The following is a 27,409-nucleotide window of genomic DNA, read 5'->3' on the forward strand; positions in this document are numbered from 1 at the left end:
AAACTCATACGATCTTCGGCTGCACCTCGATTTCTTCCCATTTCAGACCTGGAAAAATAGAATGAAAAGGGAGGTAAAAGAAAAAGGTGCAATCACTTAAAGTCATATTTCTGTCTTTTGGGGGGACCAGAGCAAGAAGTTAGAAGTCAAGAAAAGGAAAGTGTCAGGGGACCAAAGGACAACACATTTATTACAATAGACTTTGACAAAGGAGAAAACAAGGTATACCATTGACACTGGGTCTTAAAAAATTTATACCAATCATTTGTAAATTAAAATAGCAGCACCACAAATTCTGAGGGGCCCTCCTATACCTGTAATGCCTGTGAAACCATTTCAAGGCCTAATTGAGGCAATGTTGCTTGTTTATGCTGTTTAGCGACTATGGTGGGCTGGGAAACAGAAGCTTTTAACGTCTTTGTGAAAGTAAGCTGTTTCCTTTTACGAAGTTGAGGTGTTACTCTTAAACTATTGGGCTTTCTTTTTCCCTTGGGGACTAAACTGAACTTTATTAAATAAAATTCAGAATGAAAATTGTTCCTTAGTATTATCTGCAGCTTTCAGATAATGGTTAGTCATTCTTGGGACATGTTTAGATTTAGATGGGTTGCTAATGATGAGATCTTTGTCTTTTAAAGTTATTGTGGAACAGGCCTATAGTCTTAGTTTAAGGATATGAAAGTGGGGGGGGGGAGAACTACTCTTATTGTCAGTAGACTGAGCGAGCAGTCAGGAATGCCTACTAGGTGCCACACGCCTTTAATCCCAGCTCTTGGGAGGCAGAGGCAAGCAGATCTCTATGACTTCGAGGCCAGCCTGGTCTATGGAGTGAGTTACAGGACAGGCTCCAGAGCTAGCTATACAGAGAAACCCTGCCTTGGAAAGGGGGGGCCTGGGGTGGCTACCAGTTCAATCACAGTTGTTTCTGTGTATCAGAGTAAAAAAAAATCACACTGTATTGGTAGAGACAGTACACCATGCAGATAAATAATACACATATACACAATACACACGCATAAAGGCCTTGTGAGCAAAGATGGAAAAGATAGCATTCACTAGCCATGAGCAAAAACAAACCAAAGCTGTCAGTCTTGGAAGGTCTAGCCTCCAGTACTGTTTAAGCTAGTCTATCGTATTTTTGTTAATGATAGCCCCCCTCAAAAAAATAGTGAAACTGTGAGACATTTTTTCTCATAGCGAATGAGGGTTGCTTGAGTATTTTAGCATGTTTAGCCCTAAAATTCATCAGTATTATCAAGTACTTTGTGAGCCATGAAATGCAATAGGGAGATGATGGGAAGATGTAGAATCGCGGTGCGCATAGCCATTCTTCAATGGAAGGATCTATTGTTGAACCTGGACCTTGACATTTGAATAGCAGTGACATGGATAAGCAGTGTTTCCATGGATCTAAAACTCCTCCACAAAGGGCTTCTAAGACTAAAACATTTAGTTAAATTGAGGTTACGCAGAGACTAGTGAAAAAGCAAGTTAAATTCCGCAGGATTAAAATGTGCTGAATAAAATTTTCTTGGAACTGGGAATGAAATAGAGTCCTGCCTACTGCAAAAGGTAAAATAGAAACACCAGGGTATTATCGGGCCTGGTGATGGGAGGCAGAGGCAGACAGGTCTGTAAAACGAGTTCCTAGGTAGCCAAAGCCACACAGAAAAATCCTGTCTTGAGCCCCCCATGTATATTATTGGGGTGTTGGGGAAAACACATGTGGAGGTCAGAGGACAGCTTTGTGCAGTAGGCTCTCTCCAACCTATACTATATGCAGGTTCTGGGGTGAAGCTCATGTCACCAGGCTGCCATGTGCAGAGCCTTTACTTGCTGAGCCATCATGTATACTCCTAACCTTGCTTTTGTTGCTCTCGTTTTATTTTGCACAATCTTGTGGAGGATTTAGAGGTCATTGGTATTATTACTTCCATCTTTTTTTTTTTTTTTTTTCTGGCTTGTTTTTGTTGTTTGCAGTGCTGGGGATTGAACCACCCAGGTTCTCCCACACGATAGGCAATTACATCCCAGGCCAAGCATACAGAATTGCGGTCTTTATTAGTACAAAAGCCCCCTTTACAGTAACAGATGGCAAAAAGTTAGGGGCTGTTTTAAATACGATTTCCCTGAAAAATTGTAGACATAAACTCTCTGTCTTCACCACAGCAGGGAAAACTTAGAGTATTCTTTATGGGTAGAAAAATTGAAGCATAAAATTTCCTAGGGGTGGGGGGAGCCATAAACTGTCCAACACTGTGTTAATGACTTCACCAGTGAATCCCAGGAGAATAGAACTGTGACTGCTAATGGCCACGGCAGGTGCTGGAGATGGGCTGTAATGTCGCAGGGCAAAACGAGAGAGAACCTCGCCATGGAGGCCTCTCAGGCTGACAGCGTATTTTCCAGAGACAGCTCTGAAAGTAGGAAGAGAACAGAAGGCACATTCTCCCCTGCGTCCCTACACGTTTTAGAATTGATGCCCAATTGGAAAGCCCATCCCAGGCCTTTTCTTTGGTAATTCTCTTTTTTTTTTTTTTTTAAGAGGGAGAGAGTATGTGTGTGCATGTGTGTACACAGCATGACTCACGTATGGAAGGACAACCAGAGTGTGCTCTCCCCTTCCAGCCTGGCTTCTGGAGTCAGTTTCGGGTGGTTGGGCTTGCATGGCCAGCCCTTTGCTCAACAAGCCATCTCACCAGCCCTTTAAGTTCCGTAAGGTTTCCATGTGTTACATACAGTGTGCCTTTTCCATCTGATACCCATTTGTTGCTGGACTGCTGTGAAATACCCATTAGAAGGCTATAAATGGAAGCACCTGCCCTACAAAGCAGTGATATGTGACTGTTAGACTCTGTCTTACTGTTACTACATTGCTTTAACCAGTGTATTAATGGAAATGTCTAAAAATTGTTGTACCATTCTAATTTCTTAACCATTCTGTCCTCATCCTCTCTTAAATTGGGTCTTTCTAACCCCTTGAACTTGTCTTCCTTGCAACGTGCCCTTTTTGTGTTTTATTTCTTTGCTTCTCCCACTCATCACAGGTTTTCCTCTTTACCTGATACTGGCAGGTGGGCGTCGGCCGGTAGAGTGACGAATAGAGGGTTCAGATCTTTAAAACACCTCTGGGCTAGACCACGGCTTGTACAAAGTCACTGCTAAACAAAGCAGCCTTTTCTAGTTGGTTGCTATAGAGACAGATGACATTAAATGGAGTTACATTTGGCAGAGATTAAGCAAGTAGGCTTTGTAAGGCTGGGACCTCATATGTGTGGCCTTTTAGAGGCAGAGACTAGAAAGGCTATGAAAGGGACAGATTTCACAAATGAGTTAATGAGTTCTTAGTTGGTAAATGTTGTCCAAGTACCCTTTGTTATGAATACACAGTATTTTTTAAAAGTACAGCTTAATTGAGATGTAACTCATAACATGTTCCCTCATTTAAGGTATCTGATATTCACATGGTGTAAGCATCACCACAGTTGGGAGTATTTTTATCATCTCAGGAAAGTACTTTTGGGCCTGCCATGATAGTTTATTCCTATATTCCCAGCACTCAGAAAGCTGAGACAGGAGGATGGCTAGTTCAAGTGCAACCTGGGCTGCATAACAAAATCTTATCTCAAAAGACAAAAACAGCTGGGTTTGGTGGTACAGAGCTTTAACCCCAGCCCCAAAAGACCTAGATCTACATAGGGAGTTCCAGGCCAGCCAATAGTAATTTCTGTCTTTACAGTTCTATTTCCAGAATAAAGTGCACTATGTGTCTGTCTGTCTGTGTGTGTGTGTGTGTGTGTGTGTGTGTGTGTGTGTGTGTGTGTATGTATGTGTGTATGTGTTTGTGTGCGTGCACACACATGTATCCATTTGTGTATGAACTGTTTTATCTGTTTCTCAAAACTATTACCCAGTCCACGATCGTAACGATTACAGTAGTACGCTAGGCAGTGGTAGTGCACGCCTTTAATCCCAGCACTTGGGAGGCAGACGCAGGTGGAGCTATGTAAGTTCAAGGCCAGCCTCGTCTACAGTGAGTGCCAGGACAGGTTCTAAAGCTACACAGAGAAACCCTGTCTCAAAAAAGCAAAACAAACAAACAAAAAGATTGCAGTAGTGCTGTTGCTGTTGTTGCTGTTGCTGTTGTTGCTGTTGCTGTTGTTGCTGTTGCTGTTGCTGTTGTTGCTGTTGCTGTTGCTGTTGTTCTCCTTGTGCTGTAGTTTTATTACTTTACAATTATGTCTTTGATTTCAGTTTGAATTATTTCAGTATACAGTGTGAAGCATGAAATTCCAAAGCCATACTTCTGCAGGGGATGCCCAGTATCCAGGAGCATCTGATGAATAAGTTCCCTGATTTAGAATTCTTCCCCCACAGGGTTTCTCTGTGTAGCTTTGGAGCCTGTCCTGGAACTTGCTCTGTAGAGCAGGCTGGCCTCAAACTCACAGAGATCCACCTGCCTCTGCCTCTAGAGTGCTAAGATTAAATGCCCGGCTAAGAATTTTTTATAAAAAATGAATTTTCATAAATATATGGGCCTTTTATGGACAGTTGTGCTGCTGATCTGCTGCCTTACTGCACTGATTCCTGTAGCTTACAAACCATTCCCACATGGGCAAATGTGCATCTTTCAATTTGTTCTCTGGTTTTCAAGATTAGCTACTTGAGATCCTTAAATTTATATGTGGATTTTAAGGACACTTTGTCAGTACTGCAAAGAAACCATTTCCAGTGTAGATAAAGATTGAATTCAACCTGTACATATGTTTGAGTATTTTTTTAAATTTTAAATTATGTGTGTATATTGGTATGGTTTTGTGCATGTGGGAACAGGCACCCACAGAGGCCAGAGGTGGCAGGTTCCCTGGAACTGGAGTTACAGATGGTCATAAGCTGCCTGATAAACTTGAATCCTTCTTTAAAAAAAAAAAGAAAACCACTATATATTCTCAACCCCAAGTCATTACTCCAGCCCCACGTCTGAGGAATAGTCAGCAAATGTGAGATGTCTTCCTTATCCCATCACTTTTAACTTTTTCAGCAGTCATTTATAGAGTCTTAAGTTCTGTCCTCTCTTGTTGAATTCATTCCTGCTTTTTTAGGTTATAATAAATGGAGGTATTTTCTTAGTTTGAATGATTAAGAAAATTTATGTTTTCATATAATATACTTAGGTCATATTTTTTTCATCTCTCCCAACTCCTACCAGACCCTTCCTTACCTCCCTATTCACACAACTTTAGCTCTCTCTCAAAAACAAAGCAACCCAATAAAACAAAAAATATTAAAATGAATCAAAAACACAGACTACAGTTTGAGTTATCCAATTACTTCTGCACATGGGGCTTGCCCTAGAGTGTGGTGAACAGACCCAGTGACACTTCATGGGAGAAAACTGATTTTTTTTTTTCCTTTGCCAGCAGGTATCAATTGCACATAGCTTCTTGGCAAGGAGTGAGACTTGGCATCCATCCATTTCCCCTTCTTGGTGCTAGAACTTGGGACAGGACAGTCTCTGTGGGTTTATATGTGTATCATTTCCTGTTGTGTCTGAAAGGCACTATTTCCTTGAAGCCATCTACCACCTCTGCATCCTACAATCTTTCTGCTTCCTCTTCTACATAGATCCCTGAGCCTTGAGGGGAGAGATTTAACTAATTATCCACTGTAAGAAGAAATTTTTCTGATGAGGACTGATCTGTGGTATAACAATATATCATTTGGCATCATGTTATTACTACATTCCTTTAGCAAAATAATAGTAGTAGGTTTTCCCCTAGGACCCCATGACCCATCTAGTCTCAAGTACTTGGCCACTTTAGCAGTGTCAGATATGGATTCCATCTCATGGAGTGGGCCCTCAATCCAATTAAAAAAAAAAAAAATGGTTGGTTACTCCTTTAACACTTGTACCACTATCACACAGTATGTCTTGTAGGTAGGTTGCTCTTGTAGGTCATAGGATTTGTAGCTGGGTGACACTGATTACTTTTCTACTCCAGTACCATACAAAGTACCTTCTAGCACCATGAATGCCAGTCGGTAGGGATGATGTTTCTAGCCAGGCACCATCTTGACTTCTCCATCTTCAATGACATAAGTAAGCAGTGTCTTCAGCAGTAGTGTCTTACCACCAGGTTATGGAGAGTAACCAATAGGTTTAGCAATTATCTGTGATATTTGGGAGGATCTACGAGACACCTCTTCCTTTAGAAGATCCCCTATGACCCCTTACTAACTACCTAACCTCTGTGGTTATTTGGATTGAAACACACATATGTAAAGTTTAAAAGCTAGCATTCACATATAACATGCACCATTTGTCTTTTGGAATCTGGGTAACATCACTTATCCATCCATTTATCAACATATATTACAATTTCATTTTTCTTACAGCTGTATAATGCTCAATTATGTAATTGTACCACATTTTCATTATCCTTTCATCAGTCGATGGGCATCTAGGCAGTTTCCAATCTGTAGCTATTATGAATAGAGTGGCAGTCTACATGGATGAGCAAGTGTCTCTGTAGTCAGATGTAGAGTCCTTTGGGCATGTAGCCAGTAGTGGTATAGCTATTCCCAGCTTCCTGAGGAACCATCACCCTGCTATGCCACTTTTCACTTCTACCAGTGATTAATTAATGTTCCCTTTTCCCACATCTTTGCCAGCATGTGCTCTCATCTGTGTTACTAATCTTGGCCATTCTTATTGGTATAAGATGGAATCTCAAAGTAGTTTTGATTTGCATTTTCCTGATGACTAGGGTTGTTGAACATTTTAAAAGTGTTTCTTGGCCATTTGTGTTTCATCTTTTGAAGAAACTATTTAGCTCTATACCCAAATTTTTATTGACTTGTTTTCTTGAGGCTTAGGATTTTATGGTTCTTTATATGTCCTAGATACTCACGCTGTATAATTGGTAGAGATTTATTTTCACATTCTGTAAGCTCCTGCTTTGCTGAAATTATGGTGTCATTTGCTCTGCCAAAGCTTTTTACTTTCATAAGGTCCCACACAGTAATTGTTGGTGTTAGTGCCTGTGCAGTCGATTACCCGTTAAGAAAGTTGTTTCTTGTGCCAAATGAGTTCAGGCCTGTACCCTGCTTTCTCCTCTGTTGGATTCAGGGTAACTGGTCTTAGTTGAAGTCCTTGATCCATTTAGACTTGGGTTTTGTGAAAGTAATAGATACAGATCTATTTGCATTCTTCTATGTGCAGCTATCCAGGTTGACTAGAAACATTTGTTGAAGATACTGTCTTTTCTGCAATGTCTATCTTTGACTTCTTTGTCAAAAATCAGGTGTGGAATTGTCTGGGTGTTCAGTTGAAACCATTGATCAGTGTGTCTATTTTAATTTCAACACTACGCTATTTTTAGTACAATAGCTCTGTAATATGACAGGAAGTCTGGGATGGTGATACCGCCAGCAGTTTTTATTTATTCATGATTGCTTTAGTTATCTCATTTTTAAAATTTTTTTATAAGAAGTTGAATTATGTTTTCAATTTCTATGAAGAATGTGTTGGAGTTTTGATGAGGATTGCATTGCGTCTTTCCATCTTCTGGTATCTTCTTCAATTTCTTCTTTCTTTTTTTCTTTAGTGTCTTAAATTTTTTTATCATACTCATCTTTCACTTGCTTGGTTAGAGTTATTGCAAGATTTTTTTTTCTTTATTTTTTCCTCAGTCTGTTTGTCATTGTTATATAAGAAAGCTACTGTTTTTTTGTACTGCTTTGCTGAAGGTGTTTTGTTGCTATTAAAGTTTCCTTGTTGAGTTTTTAGGGTCATTTGTTTATACTATCATATCACCTCTCCACAAGGGTGCCTTGCCTTCTTCCTTTGCTGAATCCCTTTGACCTCCTTCGGGGGTCTTATTTCCCCACTTAAGACCAGTTACTGACTATATTGAGTAAGTATGGAGAGGGTGGGCATCCTTGTTTTGTTCCTGGTTTTAGTAGAAATGCTTTGAATTTCTCTCTGTTTAGGATGACGTTGGCTATGGCTATTCTGTTGAGGAATGTTCCTTGTATCCCTAGTTTTTCCAGTACTTTTATCATGAAGGGTTACTGGATTTTCTCAGAGGCCCTTTTTGTGTGTTTGTCTCTATGTGGTAGATTACATTTATCTGTTTACTTATGTTGAACCATCCCTACGATATTTGGATGAAACCAACTTGCATCTGTTCCTTCAGAGTGGAGGGGTGAGCAGTTTTTGGAACCCATTCACCAGCTTGGAGCTTCTAATTGTGTGTGTGTGTGTGTGTGTGTGTGTGTGTGTGTGTGTGTGTGTGTGTGTATGGTGATGGGGTTTTGTTGAATTGGGAGGGGGGAGCATACAAGAGGGAGGTTTGTCACATATTCTGAACAGCCATCCTCATAAAGTTTTAGGCACTTTTGCATAAACATTTCTTATTATTGTGTTCCCTTTCCAGAAACCATAACCATTGAGTTTTGAGAAATCGTTTCCATTAGTTATGCTTGTTTTACTGTGAAGCATGCCACTGGAGCTCCTCACTGCCATTCCAGGAGTGAGCTCCCTGTTGTGACAATTTAATCCTATTTTCACTGCTGAGTTGTTTGCACAGCTGTCATAACTGGTTTACCAGGAGCCTCAGCTGCCAGTGTCCCCTTTCATGTTGCCAGGCTTTCCTTAGTGTGTCACTGGTTCTCTGTACAGTAAATTTTGCCCAGTGTTAGCTTAGGAAGAAGAGTTCCCTGGTTATCATTTGTTGAAATTGCCAAACACTCCATTGAATAACCTCAGTTTTTCTCTGCAAAGGACAAAGTTTTTCAAGTGTAAGACTGCCTTAAACAAAAACAAAAACACAGGATGAGAGGGGATTCTCCCTCTGCTCATTGGTTGGTTGTCTTCTGCCTTCCTGTTCTAGCACAAATTCTCCAAGGTGACAGTGATGTCATCCATATGAGCATTCCGAACGCTAAGTACCTATTATACTGTGCTTTCTGCATTAAAAACACCCCGTTCCCCTTGACCTCTAAAAATAGAAACTTTTCCTTGCAAATTAACAAATGTTATTTAAAAAATAAGTGTTAACTGCCACAGATTTCAAGGAACACCTAAGGAGCCTCCTGTGCTTCTAAGAGTCACAGGTTGGAAAGGCTTTGTGACTTCTGCATTACATAAAATATGTTTGTGTGCCTTCTTTGACAAATACCAGTTCCTCCTCTAAATGCTGAGGACTGGGGAGTCTAGTGTGATTATTTCCTTATTTGTGAGTGCTATTCCCACAATGACATATTTATAAGTCTGCACTTAAATATTGTCTAGTATTGACATGACTGTTCCGACCCTTAATGAAATATTTTTTTGTCTTAACTTTTAACTTACATGTGCTTTTAAGTATAAAGTATGTCTCTTATACGTAGGATCTACCCACCTCAAATTTTCGTTGGTATATTTAAACTATTGATATTTAGTGTGATCACTGATAAGGTCGGGTACTCTTATGCCATTCCCTCTTTGTTTTCTGTCTAATGGATCACCCTCATTCTTCTTTTTTCCATTGCTGCTTCTTTAGTTGTTGTTGTTTCGTTTTTGGAGACAGGGTTTCTCTGTGTATCTTTGGCTATCCTGAAACTTGCTTTATAGGCCAGGCTGGCCTTGAACTTACAGAGATCCATCTGTCTCTGCCTCCCAAGTGCTAGGATTAAAGGCATGTGCCACCATGCTTGGCTCTATTACTGCCTTCTTAACTGGTTTTTAACGGTTTGTTTGTTTATGATTGCCTTAGATGTTACCACAATACACTACAATTTATTTGTTCTTCTGTTTGATAATGTTCTAGAAAATTTCTGAGAATTGTGTATGTGTAAGAATTATGATCATTTACTTATATCTATTTATAGATAGGAAGGTAGGAAGATGGATCAATTGATCTGTCTTGTGATGTACATAACTATACATCCTTTGTAAGGAATAGACTGGTAGTAAAATGTTGATGGAGGTTCTTTTCCCACCAGGTTCTGCCACTTCAGCCCAAGTGAACGAACACACAGAGATGCTACACTAAGTACTCAACTCAGCCAATGGTTCGGGCTTCTTATTGGCTAGCTGCGCTCTCTTAATTATTAATCCATAACTACCAGTCTATGTATTTCTACGTGATGTTGGCTTACCAGAGAATGCCTGGACCTGTTACTCATTTGTGGTCTACCAGAGTTCTTGTCTCCTAATCCCACCTGTCTTCCTGCCTCCATTGGCTATAGGTCAAACAGGTTTTATTCATTAACCAATAAGAGAAACATAAAACATACATATCCCATTAGTAAAATTCCTCAAGTAAATGAGTATGGCCAACCTAATCATTTGTAAATATGATCAAATTATTTCCCCAGCATGGTTCTGTCAGTTTTGAGATGGGGTTTCTGTGTAGCTTTGGGGGCCTGTCCAGGGACTGTCTTGTTTGTAAATGCATAGCTTGAACAGCAGTCAGCTGGGCCAGGGCTGTTCTGCTGCATGCATACCCCCTGTGTCAACCCTCCTGGAAGGTGATTAGGTATGGATCTATCTTTATTCTTCTACTTGCAGATATCTAATTTAACCAGCACCATTCATTGAAGATGCTGTCCTTTTTTTCCAGTGTGTATTTCTATCTTCCTTATCAAAAAATCAGGTGTCCATAGGATTTATGTCTGATTTTTTTTTTCAGTTCAGTTCCATGGATCAACATGTCTGTTTTTATGACAATACCATGATCCTTTTATTACTATAGCTTTGTAGTTCAACATGAAGTTGGGAATGGTGAGACCTTCAGCAGTCCTTTTATTATTCAGGGTAGTTTTAGCTATCCTGGGTTTGGTTGGTTATTTGCTTGCTTGCTTTTTTTTTTTTTTCCATATGAAGCTAAGGATTGGCCTTTCAAGATCTCTGAAGAACTATGTTGACATTTTGATGGGGATTATATTGACTCTGTAGATTGCTTTCGGTAAAATGGCCAGTGTTACTATGTTAATCCTACTGATCCATGCGTATGGGAGATCTTTTCATCTCCTTATTTATTCTTCAGTTTCTTTCTTCAAAGCCTTTAAGTTTTTATTGTACAAATCTTTCACTTGCTTGGTTAGAATTACTCCAAGATATTTTATATTATTTGAGGCCATTGTGAGATATGCTATTTCCCTGATTTCTTTCTCAGTCCACTTGTCATCTGTATATAGGAGGACTACTGATTTTTGTGAGTTAATTCTCTATCCAGCTACTTTGCTGAAAGTGTTTATCAGCTGAAGGAGTGAATTCCTTGGTGAAATTTTTAGGGTCACGCATGTATGCTGTCATGTCATCTACAAATAAAGATACTTTGTCTTCTTCCTTCCCAATTTGTATTTACTTGATCTCCTTTAGTTGTCTTATTGCCCTAGCTGAGACTTCAAACACAATATTGAATAGGTATGAAGAGAGTGGACCACCTTGTTGCATGAGTTCTCTTTGGCTTGCCTGAGCTCCTGTCTCCTCCCACCTTATATTCCTCTGTCCACCCAACCATATCCCTTTCTTTCTCCACCTCCTTAGTGCTGGGATTACAGTCATGTCACTCCAAGTGCTGGGATCACCTTTGTGTGAGCTCTGTTTCTCTTTTAGACTGGATCAATTTCATGTAGCTCAGGGTAGCCTTGAGGCAGATCTGTCTGCCTCTGTCTCCTGAGTGCTGGAATTAAAGATGTGTACCACCTCTGCCTATGGCTAACTAATATGGCTAGCTTTGCACTCTGATCTTAAGGCAAGCTTTATTTTTAGATCATGAACAAAGTGTCACCATACCACCTTCTGTTGTTCCTAAGTTTTAGGGGGATTGCTTTGAGTTTCTCTCCATTTAGTTCATGTTGACTATGGCCTTGTTGCAAACTGCCTTTGTTATGTTAAGAAATGTCCCTTGTATCCCTATACTCTCCAGGATTTTTATCATAAAGGGATGTTGGATTTTGTCAAAGGCTTTTTCTGCAACTAATGAGACTATCATGTGGTTTTTGTCTTTAATCTCTTTATATGGTGGATTGTATTTATTGATTTTTTTTTTTTATACTGAACCATCCTAGCATCTCTGGGATGAAGCCTACATAATCATGGTAGATGATCTTTTCATATGTTCTTAGATTCAGTTTTCTAGTACTTTACTGAGTGCTTTTACATCTGTGTTCATAAGGACAGTTGGTCTGTAGTTATCTTCTTTGTTGCATCTTTATGTGGTTTGGGTATCAGGGTAGCTGTTGCCTCAAAATGAATTGAGCAGTTTCTTCTGTTTCTATTTTGTGGAATACTTTGAGGATTATTGAAAATCTGGTAGAATTCTGTGCTAAAACCATCTGGCCCTGGGATTTTTATGGTTGGAATATTTTTAATGACTTTTATTTCACTGGCGGATATTGGTCTGTTTAAATTGCTTATCTGATCTTGCTATAAGTTTGGATAATGGTATCTATCTAGAAAAAATTTCATTTCATTTAGATTTTCCATTTGGTAGACTACAGGTTTTAAAGTATATCTTTATGATTTTCTAGATTTCCTCAGTGTCTGTCATTATGTTTCTCTTTTCATTTCTGAATTTGTTAATTTGATACTAGCTATCCTTTTTACTTAGATATTTAGATAAGGGTTTGTCAGTCTTAACTAATTTTTGTCAAAGAGCCAACTCTTTGTTTCATTGACTCTTAGTCTTGTTCTCTTTGTTTCTTACTATTGATTTCAGCCCTGTGTTTAGTTTTTTGTTTTTTGGGTTTTTTTTTTTTTTCCATCTACTCCTTCTGGGTGTTATTTTTTCCTTTTGTTCTAAAGACTTCATATGTGCTGTTGAGTTGCTAGTATGAGATCTCTCCAGTTTTTTGATTTTTTTATGTAGGCACTTAGTGCCATGGACTTCCATCGTAGCACCATTTTCAGTGTTTGCCATAAGTTTGGGTGTGTTGTGTATTCATTTTCATTCAATTCTAGTCTGTAATTTCTTTATTTCTGTCTTGATCCATTTTTTTAAATTCAGTAGCGATTGGTTAAATTTCCATGAGATTGTAAGCTTTCTGTTCTTTTTGTTGTTATTGTTATCCAGCCTTAGTCCATGGTGGTCTGATGGGAAGCAGGGAGTTACTTCTATTATCTTGTATCTCTTGAGGCTTGCTTTCTGCCTGAGTATGTGGTCAGTTTTGAACAAAGTTTTCTGAAGTTCTGAGAGGGTATATTCTTTTGTGCTTTGGTGAAATGTTATATAAATATGTTAGGTCTATTTGGTTTATAACATCCCTAGTATTTTTCTGTATCCTTTTTGACTGGATGACATATCAATTGGTGATGGTTGGGTATTGAAATCTCCTACTATCAGTGTGTGAGGTCAACATGTGATTCCAACTGTAGTAGTGTTTCTTTTACATGTTTGGGAGCCCTTGTCTTTGAAGAATAGATATTAAGAATTAAAATGTCATCTTGGTGGATTTTTCCTTTGATGAATATATAATGTCCTTTCCCATCTCTTCTGATCTTTTTTGATTTGAAGTTTGTTTTGGTGATATTAAAATCACTGATTAACTTACCTCTTAGGTTCATTGATTTGGAATATTGTTTTTGAACCCTTTACCCTGAGGTAACATCTAACCTTGATGTTGAGGTATGTTTTTTGGAAGCAGCAAAAAGACAGATCCAGTTTTGTATCTGTTCTGTTAGTCTGTGTCTTTTTGTTGGGGAATTGAGATCATTGATATTGAGAGATATCAATGACCAATGGCTGTTGATTCATGTTATTTTCTTGGTGGTGATGGTGGTGTTTGTGTGTGTGTCTGTGTCTGTGTGTGTTTCTGTTTTGATTTTACTGGTCTGATATTAATTATTATCTGTGTTGTCATGATTGTAGTTAATGTCCTAGCTTGGATTTTTTTCTAGTCCTAGTAGACAAAAGTTTCTAGTTCTAGTAGACAAATATTGTTTGAATTTGGCTTTATCATAGACTACCTTATTTTCTCTATCTGTGGTGATTGAAAGTTTTGCTGGGTATAATAGTCTGGGCTCTGTGGTCTTTTAGAGTCTGTAGCACATCAGTCCAGGTCTTCTGGCTTTTAAGAGTATCCATTGAGAAGTCAGGGTCTTATACCTTTTCTTCACGTTGTCTTTGGAAGAACAAATTTTATGTATATGTGTTTTGGCTTCGTGTGTGTCTGTACAATATGTGCATGCCTGGTGACTGTGGAGGCCAGAATAGAGCATCATATTCCTTGGAACTGGTATTATAGGTGGTTGTAACCTGATATGTGGGTGATGAGAATTGGATCCTCTGGAAGATCAGCTAGTTCTTCTAACCACTGAGTCATCTCTCTAGCCCAATCGTCTTAATTTTGAAACAAATCTACTTACCATTTTTCTTTTACATATCATATATATGAAATCTTTTCCCAATTCACAGTCACAATTTTTCTCCTTTATTTTTAGTATGGTATTAGGCCTTCAACAGGATTGAACAAAAAAAATGTAATTTCAGTATAAGTCTTTCCATGAATGTCCCCCCATGCACATACATTCTTTCCTCTGTCAGCATCCCTGTTCTATCCTGTATTGACACATTGTTATCATTTGAGTCCATAATTGTTACTACACTTTTGTTACAAATTCTATAGGTTTTAACAACTGTGTAGATTTCTACCATTATTGTTCTGACACAGTGAGGCTTACTCCACCTCCTCTGTGCTCTACATGTGTTTCCCTCCCACCCTCTAACTTCTGACAACCACTGATCTCTTTATTGTCTAAGGACAACTTGATTGCCTCTTTGTCTGGGTGATTGTTTACAGAAGTTCAGCCAAGTAAGTTGTGATTCTCAGCATCCATTTGACTCCCACCAGTTTTAGCCAATGCTTTGTCCTGTGTCCTCATTTCTTTGATTGATTAGAAAGGGTTATTTTGTAGTTTATTCATCTTTACACTCATTGGATGAAGTAGTGATGTTGGACTGGAAAACAGAAGAACTTCACATTTCTTCCTGTGTTTTCTCCTATTCTATTTATAGTTTTGTGTTATATTTATAGTTATCTCTAAAAGTTTTGAATAAATTTCCTACTTCATGTGCCATATTAGATAAGGTAAACTTTTGCATAATATATAATATAAAGCTACTAATAGTATTTCCTTGTTCTTACTTCATTGTAAGGTGTCTTCTCCTTAATTCTTGATAGTTGCAACTTATGACTTCTCTTATTTTCCCCATTTTGGTCTGTCTGGCCAGAAATATATCCATTTTTATCAATGTAGCCATCGTAAGTACTCATCGTGTGCTATATTCCTTTTAAATAACTTTTCTTGTATTTCATTTACATATTTAAACTCGCTGTTTTCTGTTGTTATCCTCTTTTACAGATAAATAAATTGAGGCTGATATATATTAGGAAACTTGCCTGTAATCCAGTAGCCAGAGTGACATAGGATTCAAATCAAGTTTAGCTGGCTCCAAAGTAATTTTTAATCACTTTCTTTTATTGACTAGTGGGTCAATAAAGGATGAGTCAGAGTCCAGCAACATATAGGAGGAGCTGTTACCTCTCCAGTATTGTGACTGGAAACGTGCTTACCATTTCCCTGGGTGTTAACACTGCTGTCATTATATCCAGCTCTGTAAGAGCAGAAGTACTATCGGGCACTGCCAAAAGGTCAGATTTGCATAGTCAGGGCACCCTTAAGGACTCTGAGAAAATTTTAGAGACTTCTAGATGTCACAAAATACTAGCTAACACATTGGATTATCTACAGAACATAGCACTCCCGAGGTCTTCTAGTAGTTGGACTTAGTTAGCATCCTGGTGCTATCCATTCTGAGTTGACTGTGTTTTTCCCTTTCATAGACAGGAGATATGCTTTTAAAGCTAAAAGTTAACATAGCTTCCTTGTTTCCTCAGGTCTGACAGTAACAGCTGTGAAAGACTCAGGAGAATGGAATTTGGAGGCTGGGGCCTTGGTGCTAGCAGATGCTGGCCTTTGCTGTATTGACGAATTTAACAGCCTCAAAGAGCATGACAGAACCAGCATCCATGAAGCGATGGAGCAACAAACCATAAGTGTCGCTAAGGCTGGGTAAGCATTTCTGCTCCCTGAAGTCTATGGAAGAGACTATTCAGTCTAAATTACCCTAAAGTGGGTTACTCAGGGGTTATGGCTATCAGTTGTCACTTTCCAAGTTCAAGGTTTTTGTTACTAGAATATAGAAGTGCATAAGGAAATAAAACTGAACTATTGAGAAAAAGAAAATTTAAGAATAAAGTATAAAAGTAGACTTTCTTGGTATACTTTTTCCTGTGTTAGAGATACCATGGCCAATGTACTGTTTAACTGAGGGCTCACTTATAGTTTCAGAGGGTTAGTCTGTCTTGGTGAGAAGTGTGGAACAGGCAGGCAGGCAGGCAGGCAGGCAGGCAGGCACTAGAACAGTGGCTAAGAGTCTGCATCCTTATCTTTAGGCAGCAGGCAGAGACAGCAAGACTAGGCCTGGAGTGGGCTTTTGAAACCTAAAGCCCTCCCCAGTGGCACACCTTCTCCATCAAGGCCACACTCCTAATCCTTCCTAAAAGTGATATACCTCCTCCATCAAGGCCACACCTAATCCTTCCTAAAAGTGACACACCTCCTCCATCAAGGCCACACCTAATCCTTCCTAAAATTGACACACCTCCTCCATCAAGGCCACACCTCCTAATCCTTTGCATAAGTGACACACCTCCTCCATCAAGGCCACACCCCCTAGTCCTTTTTAAATAGTTCACCCCATGGCTTATGGGTCTCCTTCAAAGCACCACATGGATCACTTAGCACAGGAGGAGCTATTTATAGCTCTCTTTCAACACAGGACTCAACTTATATTTTCCATGGTTTTAATGGCTTATCTATTAGGGATTCATGAGACAAATCTAACGAAATGTCTTCTATCTAATACCTGAAAGTTGTAAAGCATTAGAAGATTCAGGAGCCATGTTTTGTTTCACCTGAAGGTCTATAGGCTCCATGCTTTTCCAGTCAGAATTCTAAGTAGGAGTTTCTTTTTTATATAAGTTGATAGGCTGATTTTACAAAGGAAGAAAGGCACAGAAGCTAAACTTACCAAAACAAGTTTGAAAAAGGTACATATAGAGAACCATATGACCCAGCCATACCTTTCTTGGATTATAAGAGTCACATACAATGAAGATACTTACACACCACATTTATTACTGCACTGCTCAGTCTTTGGAAAGGAAAGTCCATCAATAGATGAATGAATGAAGATAATACACTACATAACCACAATGGAATTTTATTGAGCCATATGAAAAGTTAATTTTTATAGGAAAATGAATTGAACTGTCAATCATCATGTTAAGCAAAATAAGCTAGACTCAAAATCAAATACCACATGTCTTAAGTTATGTGGGAAGGGAGAAGGAATCTTACCAGAGTAGGAAGGAAGAGAAAGGGGGTGGAAAACATGTGACATGAGAACTTAGAGGAAGGGAGTGGGCCAGGAGGAGGGACATTGGCAAGGCAGTGACGGAAGGAGACATTTAGATCAAAGCATGACTTTGTATGTAAATTTATGTAAATGAAATAGATATGCTGCAACATTTTGATATCCACAGGCAAAAAAGGACCAGTACAAACATAGCAGCTCATATGGACATGATTTCATCCATATATGAAATTGTAGAAAAGGCAAAACTAAGTAGAGATTGAGTCGGTGTTTGCTGGTGGTTATGGAGAAATGACTACAGAAAGACATCTTAAAGGGATGATGTTCTAGTGCTGTGTAAATTATACCACAGTCATTCTTACTTCTAAAAACAGAAACTCAAGTATTTGTAATGCTGCTGAGGTTTCTGAACACTTCTTCCTGGCTGGTGTCCATGTGTGAACATAGTTCACAGCTTCTCTTTGGGCTTTGTTAGAAAACCTACCTAGAAAAATGCTACATAAGAAGAGATTGAAGGACGCTGAAGGAAGGACAGTGCCCCCGTCACTGGGAGACTTACCTGCAATCACATTGTTGTAACTGAAATAACGCCTCCCTAAGGAAATGTTTGGAAGGGTAATTTTCAAATTGGATTTCCTTGTGTGAGGACTTACATTATGAGACCCTGTTGTTGCTGCTTCTGGACAGGTTCTCATTGTTTCCTCTGTGATCTGTCAACCAGGTACTTAGTATGTTTTACACAGTTTGCCTAAGCAGCAGCTTGAACATTTTTGTTTAATAAATCATTCACTGGTACTTACTGTGTAGATCACCACACCCTGGGCACAGTGACAATGGTCACTACACAAAACATTCGTATTTTGTTTTAAGGTAAAATGCCCCCTGTGTTCCTGCTTGGCCTTGCCCTTGTCCCCAGTGTCCTCCCTTGAATGGAGGCACTCATCACCTTCTGACCTGTTTACACGTATTTAAGAAACTTTTTACTTTGCAAAGCAATTTAGCATATTTATTTCATTTCAGAAATGTTGTAGGGACTGCAGAGATGGCTCAGTGGTCAAGAGCATTGACTGCTTTTCCAGTTTTGATTAGAATACCCATGTGGTGTCTCACAACGGTCTGTAACCCCAGTCCTGGGGGAATCCACAGCCCTTTTCTGTCTGGCTCCATGGTACCAGGCACACAAGTGGTATAAAGACAAACATGCAGGCAGAACACCCATACGTAAAATAATAATTTGAAAATTTTGAAGATGGTTGTAATTACTACATTCAAGGAATGATGTTTCAAGGATCATTGTTCTCTAGTTATTACAGATAAATCGGGTCTTACTCACTCTCCTTGTGTTGATATTGTTGGATCCCCCTCTCCCCCCCATAACTATTCCTGGATTCATAAGGACTTTATACTATTTTACTGTTATGGTGTGTTTTAAGAGCATGTAATTTAAAATTCCTAACATTGTATAGTATGCAATTATATAACTTTTGTATATTAGATTTCTCCGTATTGAAAAGGATTGTTTTTCTTTATCAATTTAATGAAGATAATTGTAATCACATTATGATAGCAAAGCTGGAATTACTGCATTCTCTGAATTTAGTAACTTGTCCAGTCTATTTTCTGTGATGGAAGAGGCCATGGGTTGACAAGCATCCAAGAGCATAGTTTTGATTTTGATTTTGATTATGAGCATTGTGTTTATAGTGCATGCTGACCTGGAATTCTCAGCTGGGCTTAACTTTCTCATGCCTTAAAATTTTTAAATTTCATTTAAAAACAGGACAGTTGTTTCAGCGTGGGTTTAATTTCTTTGACAATGAACTATTTGGTCTCACATTTTCCATACGGAGGAATGGCTTGAATTAAAAGCTCCCAAGAAGAGCAGATGCTTCCAAGAGACCAAACACCTTCCTCCCATGTTATTTTTCTCTTTACATTTTCTACAAAATTGATGCCTCTCTCATTACTAAGAAGCAAACAGTGTTCAACATGGACAACAGCAACAAATAACCCTTACTTAGAACAAAGAATTTCTGAATTGTAGATACACTGTAGAAAAATCAAAATGGGTACCATAGAGAGTAAAAGTTCCTGTCTCAAAGAACTGGCATCCATGGCAACCTAATAGGTTTTTGACCGTGTTGGAAAGGCCTGTTTCTTTAGTCTCTGTGACTCTGTGAAATGAATGCCAGTGCCTTTCCTTCCAAGATCTCCTCTTGTTTTCATTCTGTTTGTTTGTCTGTCTTGTTTGTCTTGTTTTGTTTTTGTTTTTCAAGATAGTGTTCTCTGTGTAGTTCTGGCTATTCAGAACTCTATAGACCAGGCGAACCTCAAGAGCTCAGAGATGCTCCTGTCTCTGCCTTGAGAGTGCTGGGATTAAAGGTGTGTACCACTACCATCAACTTTTTTTAAAAAATATTTTGTGAGTAATATAATTATTCCAGTTCCCTCTTACCTTTCTTCCCTGCAAACCCTTCATGTACTCCTCCAAATTCATGGCCTCGTTTTTCATTAATTATTGTTATACACACACACACACACACACACAGACACACACACACACGAACCTAAATACATAAATATAATCTGCTTTATATATATATATATATATATATATATATATATATATATAGTTTTCAGGGCTGACCATTTGATAGATAACTAATTGGTGTGTTCTTCCTGGGAGAAGAACATATCTCCTGCTCTCAGCATTCCTAAATTGTGGATAGTTCTTTGTTGAGACTTGAGGCCTCCTGAGCTTTTCCCTTTCATGTTAGCATGTCTGTTGGTGTCATCCTTGTTCTGGTCATGTTTAGGCAGCCATCTTCATATAGCTGCTTCTAGCACTGAGTTCATCTTAACTTGAAGTATATAAACGTCAATTTCCCGGTTCAGTGTCTGCTGCACAGTCAGTAGACAGACACTATCGATACAATAGCATACTGTTTTATTACTAACTGTGACTACATAGACACAGCATACAACTTACTGTAATCCCAGCACTCAGGAGGGGGGGGTGCGTGGTGCAGAACGAAAACAAAAACAAAACTTCCCATCTCAGCTGTCTTTAAATATATACCTTATTTGTGCTATGTACCTTCACATTGTTAGGCACTGTTCTGACCTCTAGCCAATATGCTCTTGTTCTAGATGGGAAGATACATAATGAACCTTCAAAATTATTTTAAGTATATATGTGAAGGTGTTTATAGAATTCTCCATATTTCTGCCCCAGTTGAGTATCCAAAATAGCTTCATGGTAATTGCATCAACATCATTCTATTGATAAATAAATAAATATGATGTCCAGGCTTTCTTTGAAGTACTTTCTATACTTAAAATCAGTTTTTCTAAGGTTATATATTGTTCGAGTTTGTATAGGCAATTTGTCAATTGCTGAGGAAATCCACTTAAGGATTTACTTTGTTTATGGGCTTCAGCCATTTCTTTTCAGGTCAGCTGACTCCACTGTTTCTAGACCTGGAGTTGTAGTGATATATTATTTATGATTTAGTAAAGCTTTATCAGAAAGCAAAATCAGCTCTATGCCACAGAAGCCAGGCTTTAATCCCAGCAGCCAGAAGCTGGGAGGTGGTGCTACACAGCTTTAATCCTGGGCCTCAGGATTAAGAGGTAGATGGGTCTCTGTGAGTCCAAGGCCACCCAGATCTGTACAAGATTGATCCAGTCCTAAAGGAAAACAGCTCACACAAAGATGATCTCAGCACTTGAGATCATAGGCCTTTAATCCCAGCAGTAGGGAGGTATGTAGAGCAGGAGCAGTTTCTCGGTATCAGACACCCATTCTCCAGCCACACTGAAGATAGGAGCATTCATTCTCCAGCCATGCTGAGGAGAGGCAGCAGGATCAGCCCATTCAGCCTGAGGTAATGGTAAGAGCTAGTGGCCTTTTACTTTGCTTTTATGTTTTTCAGCTTGAAGTTTGAACCCCAATATCAGTCTCTAGGTTTTTATTAATTCATGTTACATGTAGTGGGACAGAACAGCCAGGCAAAAGGCATTATATTATAGAGCAGAGCTAATAGCCTCTTGCCACTCAAGAGGCAGACAGGGACTTCAAAGGGGCTCAGGAAAAGACAAAGCCCATAAGGACTTGTTAACCGGGCGCCCACTAGTTTCCTTTCTTGGGCCCTGTTTTCTACATCGTGTTGAATCCATTACTCTCACCTTGCACTTAGTCACTCCTGGGGTTTCTACTACGTGTGGGCTGCAGAGTTAGGTTAGCTGGTTCTCATTGTCTTTATAGCCCCAAGTGACTCTCTCGGCATTGCTACTTCACTCTCTCATTACCCATAGTAGTTGAGCTTTCCTTCCTGGAACTGCTTTGGATACCTTCAAAAGGTCCAGTTAGACACTGTCATTCTTAGTAAAAGGGTTATGTTGAACAGCCTTGGGGCCCGTATGCAGTTAATGAGTTGGCATCTCTTGGGTCTCTGATCCAGTTGGCTCTGCCTCCAAAGCAGTTAACACAGAAGACGCTGTGGTGTTATGTGCTCGGTGAGTGGCCCAGCATGGGGCCTGTCCAGAAGTGTATTGAGGACAACACCAAGGATGGGTCATGAGGCAAGTTCTTGAGGTAGATTAATTCTCAGTTTTCTGAGAAGCTTCCATACTGATTTCCAAAGTGGCTGTACAAGTTTGCACTCCCACCAGCAATGGAGCAGTGTTCCCCTTCCTCCCCTTTCTCCACACCCTCTCCAGTATAAGCTGTCATTAGTGTTTTTGATCTCTGCCATTCTTGACAAGTGCATGATGGTGTCTCAGAGTTGTTTTGATTTGCATTTCTCTGGTGGCTAAGGATGTTGAGCATTTCCTTACGTGTCTTCCAGTCATTTGAGATTCCTGAGTGAGGTAACCCAGATTCAGAAAGGCGAATATAATATGTGCTCACTCATAAGGGGGAAGAAAAGACAAGGTCTTCTGAGTAAATTGGGAGCATGGGGGCATAGGGGGGATTAAAAGGAGAAAGGGGGTGTGGGGGGGATGTATAGCTCAATAAAAACAAGTTCAAAAAATAAGAATATAAACAAAGATTAAAAACTCAGGAAGCCTAGAGTTTACCAAAATGTATATAATGTTGGTAACCAAAGAGAAGATTCCCTGTAGATGTTGAAGAAGACCAACAATTCAGTCCCTGCTCATGTTGCTCAAACCCAGAACCTTTGGGAAAGGCAGTGTCATCTGACCACGTTACCCATACCAACCTCAAACTGTTGAGCACAAGGGCTCCTGCTTCCGATTATCAAGTATCTGGGCTAAGCATATAGCACTGTTTGTAGCACTGAAACATTTTGCATATGTGTGCATATGGTGTTGAATGCATATGTATGTCAAATTCCATCAATGTGTTTTTATTTTGTGTGTGTGTGTATATGTGTGTGTGTGTATGTGTGTATGTATATGTGTGTGTGTATGTGTGTATATATATATACACACATACACCTGCTTTGTGCTTAGCAGCTGTTTTTTTATAATTATTTTAAAAACATTGGTGTTTGCTTGCAAATATTTCTGTATGGGGGAATCAGATTCCCTAAAAGAGGAGTTACAGATAACTCTGAACTGCCATGTGGGTGCTGAGAATTGAACCCTAGTCTTCTGGGAGAGCAGCCAGTGCTCTTAACTGCTGAGCCAGCAGCTATGTTTTTATTTTTTATATTTTTTTTATTTTTATTTTACATGTTGATCCCAGTTCCCTTTCCCTCCCTCCTTCTTTCCCTCTCTCCCACCCTCCCATGCCCTCCAACCAACCTCCCTTCCCACCCACTACCTACTCCACAATGTAGAGTGATGCCTTCCAGGAGGAGTCATCTCAATCTGTCAAGTCATTTGGAGTAGGCCTTCTCTCCTGCCTCTAAGCTAAGGGAGTATCCCTCCATGGGGAATGTGCTCCCAAAGTCCTTTTGTGCACCAGGAATACATCTTGGTTCCACTGTCTGAAGTCCCTTAGACTTCTCAGGCCTTCTGGCTGAGACCCATGTTCAGGGGGTCTAAGTCAGTCCAATGCTGGATTCCCAGCTATCAGTCTGGGGGCCCATTAGCTCCTCCTTGTTCAGGTCAGCTGTCTCTATGTGTTTCTGCAGCCTGGTCTTGTCCTCCCTCTCTGCATCTGGATTCCAGTTCTGTTCATTGTTTAGATGTGGGTGTTTGTTTCTGTTTCCATCAGCTACTAGATGCGGGCTCCATGATGGTGGATAAGTTAGTTGTTGATCTCATTATCAGGGAAGGGCATTTGTGGTAGCCTTTCCACTGTTGCTCAAATTGTTAGTTGGGGTCAGTCTTGTAGGTCTCTGGACATTTCTCTACCGTCAGATTTCTCTTCAAACCTATAATGGCTCCCTCTTTTATTCTCTCTCTCTCTCTTTTCCTTCTCTCTCTCCCTCTCTCCTTCTCTCTCTCATGCCTGGACTAAATAGTGTTTACTGTGATTCTTATTTGATAACTGTTGTGTGATATCTTTTGCTATGTTAAGGTTAAAACCCTTCTATTTATTTAGACAGAAAAGAGGAGATGATGGGAGATGCCATTCTGTATATATGTATCTCATACTGGTTAATGAATAAAGCACTGTTGGCCAATAGGAAAGCAAGATAGATGGGACTAGGAGACAAGGAGGAAAGAGGAATGAGTAAGGAGTAGTCAAGTTGGAGAGTCTGGAGAGAACAGAAGTCTGGGTCCATTCCCCAGTAAGATAAGACCAAGTGGAAATAATACATAGAAATGGGTTAATACTTGAGACAGAGCTAGCCGATAAGAAACTAGTACCTGGCCAACAGAATTATATCAAATACAGAGTCTTGGTGTGTTATTTGGGGCTGGCACAGCGGCGGGACAAGACCAGCGGCGGGAGGAAAAACCTTACTCCTTACAGCTTTCAGTTGTGCTGTTAATTCTCTAATGTGACTATCCTCTTTTCTTCATATGGGCACTTAGTACAATGAATTTCCCTCATAGCACTACTTTCAAGGTGTCTCATAAGTTCGGGTATGTTGTGTCCTCATTCTTGTTGAATTTTAGGAAGTCCTTAATTTCTTTGTTTATTCTTTGACCCAGGTATGGTGAAATTGTGCATGTTCAGTTTCTATGAGTTTGCAGGGTTTCTGCGATTTGTGTTGCTGTTGAATTCTAACTTTAAGGCATGGTGGTCTGATAAGATATAGGGGACTATTACAGGTTTTTGGATCTGTTGAGGTTTGTTATGTTGCCTAGTATGTGGTCAATTTTAGAGAAGGTTCCATGTGAAGCAGAGAAGAAGGTATATTCTGTTGTGTTTGGATGGAATGTTCTATAGATGTCTGTTAAACCTAATTGAGACATAATTTCTGTTAGTTCTTTTGTTTCTTTCTTAAGTTTCTGTCTGGTGAGAGTGGTCAGAGTGGGGTGTTGAAGTCTCCCACTATAAGTGTGTGAGGTTTTATGTGAGCTTTGAGTTTTAGTAGCATTTCTTTTACGAATGTGGGTGCCTTTGTATTTGGGGCATAGATGTTCAGAATTGAGACTTTGTGCTGATGGATTTCTCCTGTGATGAATACGAAATGACCGTCTTCATCTTTTTTGATTGATTTTGGTTTGAAGTCTAACTTGTTAGATATTAGGATAGCCACACCTGCTTGCTTCTTGGGTCCATTTGATTGAAAGATCTTTTCCCAACCCTTTACCCTAAGGTAATGTCTGTCTTTGAAGCTTAGATGTGTTTCTTGTATGCAGCAGAAAGATGGATTCTGTCTTCGTATCCATTCTGTTAGCCTGTGTCTTTTTATACGTGAATTAAGACCGTTAATGTTCAGGAAAGTAAAGACCATTGATTGTTAATGCTTGTTTGTTTTGGATTAGTTGTTAGCGGTGGTATTGTGAATATATTCGCCCTGCTTTACCCTTGGGTTCTGGTGAAGTGGGATTATCTATTGTCTATTTCTTTGTGAGAGTAGTTAACTTCCTTGGGTTGGAGTTTTCCTTCCAGAACTTTCTGTAGGGCTGGATTTGTAGATATGTATTGTGAAAATCTGGCTTTGTCATTGAATATCTTGTTTTCTCCATCTATAATGATTGAGAGTTTTGCTGGGTATAGTAGTCTACGCTGGCATCCGTGGACTCTTAGTATTTATAGAACATCTATCCAGGACCTTCTGGCCTTGAGAGTTTCCACGGAGAAATCAGGTGTGATTTTGATAGGTCTGCCTTCATATGTTACCTGTCCTTTTTCCTTCGCTGCTCTTAATATTCTTTCTTTATTCTGTATGCTAGGTTTTTTTAGATTATTATGTGCCGATGGGTCTTTTTTTCTTTGGTCCAGTCTATTTGGTGTTCGGTATGCTTCTTGTACTTCATGGGCATGTCATTCTTCAGATTGGGAAAGTTTTCTTCAATAATTTTGTGGAATATGTTTTCTGCATCTTGAGCTGGGCTTCTTCGCCTTCTTCTATGCCTATTATTCTTAGGTTTGGCCTTTTCACGGTGTCTCACATTTCCTGGATGTTTCGTGTTAAGGATTTGTTGGATTTACGATTTTCTTTGGTCGATGAATCTATTTCCTCTAGTTTATCTTCAGCACCTGAGATTCTCTTTTCCATCTCTTATATTCTGTTGTTATGTTTGTGTCTGTAGTTCCTGATCGTTTGCCCCGTCTTTCGATTTCCATCATTCCTTCAGTTTGTGTTTTCTTTATTATCTCTATTTCACTTTTAAAATCTTGAACTGTTTCCTTCATCTGTTTAATTGTTTTTCCTTGGCTTTCCTTACTTTCTTTAAGAGATTTGTTCATTTCTTCCAATTTTTTGTTTGTTTTTTCTTCCATTTTTTAAGGGATTTTTTCACATCGTCTTTGAAGGCCTCTATCATTTTTATGATGATAATTTTTAAGTCATTCTCTTCTGCTTCATCTGCTTTTGGGTGTTCAGGTGTAGTTGGTGTAGAGTCCCTAGATTCTGGTGGTGTCATGCTTGTCTTTCTATTGTTGGGTATTTTCTTGTATTGCCATCTTCCCATCACTTCTTCCAGTGGGTGCAGGTGGGGTCTTATTCCACCACTCCACCACCAGGGGAAAAAAGTAAACAAGATTTGGTGAGGATACAGGAAGCACTCCACAGACTGGAGCTAAATGGGAAGAAGCAACATATGACAATTACGAAGGCTGTGTGTAAACATGAGAATTAGTCCAGAAAGAGGTATAGGAAAGTGATGAGAGGCCATCACATACACTCGTTTCTTGAGGATCTCTGAAAATTAACAGATAATAATAAATAAATAATAATCTGTTTATGATTTGTAGAAAATGTATTACTATGTATGTAGGAAAATTTAACCGTGGATGAAATAAGTAGAAAAGTAGCTTTTTCAGAATCCATAGCATTTTCTGTCCTTAAAGCTATTGCAGAAAAAAGTGTGTATCAGCATCAAGTTTCAAGACTGTTGAAGCTATGCATATAAAATAATAGAGTTTCAGGAATACTAAACCAGTTGACGCTTTACTTTTACTTTTTAAATATGTCCATTTATTGATCATGGCCAGAGAATGTGAGGATGGCAGTAATAAACCAGTCCCTTGAGGGAGATCAGATGTAGCACAGAGAATAAGACAGGCAGATGAAGGTCATAGCAGTGGCGTGCCTACCATGAGTGGGATCACAGAGACATGGTCTATAATTGAAAGCTCACTGGTCTTGGCTCTCCGCAGACCTTGGCTTGAGTCTTGGAGCAGCTGCTCCTGGGCAATTTTCAGAAGTTTGTGTCTCTGAATTTCTACTCTATTTCCAGGGTTAATTATATAAGTAATATAATTAATACTAATACCTGACATCCAGGGTTTTTTTTGATTAGAGATAGTGCATATGCACTTAAGTGTTTGATATTAAATATGGTGTTTTTATTACCATCACTGAAGAAGGGAGTGTTGTACCTTCTTTAAATCTATATGATTTAAAAATTCACACTAATTTGTGAATTCCTTCATTCCATGGTTA

At 39.2% G+C, this 27,409-nt stretch overlaps 1 protein-coding gene across 1 annotated transcript in view; it reads left to right on the forward strand.

Annotated features, from left to right (window-relative positions):
* Positions 1-27,409, forward strand: part of Mcm9 (minichromosome maintenance 9 homologous recombination repair factor) — a 73,254-nt gene that overhangs the window by 31,696 nt on the left and 14,149 nt on the right. The window contains exon 8 of the mRNA XM_051175512.1: positions 15,889-16,063. Coding sequence (XP_051031469.1) covers positions 15,889-16,063 — 175 coding nt within the window. The remainder of the gene's footprint in view (positions 1-15,888; positions 16,064-27,409) is intronic.

Source organism: Phodopus roborovskii, unplaced genomic scaffold, assembly GCF_943737965.1.
Source record: "Phodopus roborovskii unplaced genomic scaffold, PHOROB, whole genome shotgun sequence".
Taxonomy (NCBI): domain Eukaryota; kingdom Metazoa; phylum Chordata; class Mammalia; order Rodentia; family Cricetidae; genus Phodopus; species Phodopus roborovskii.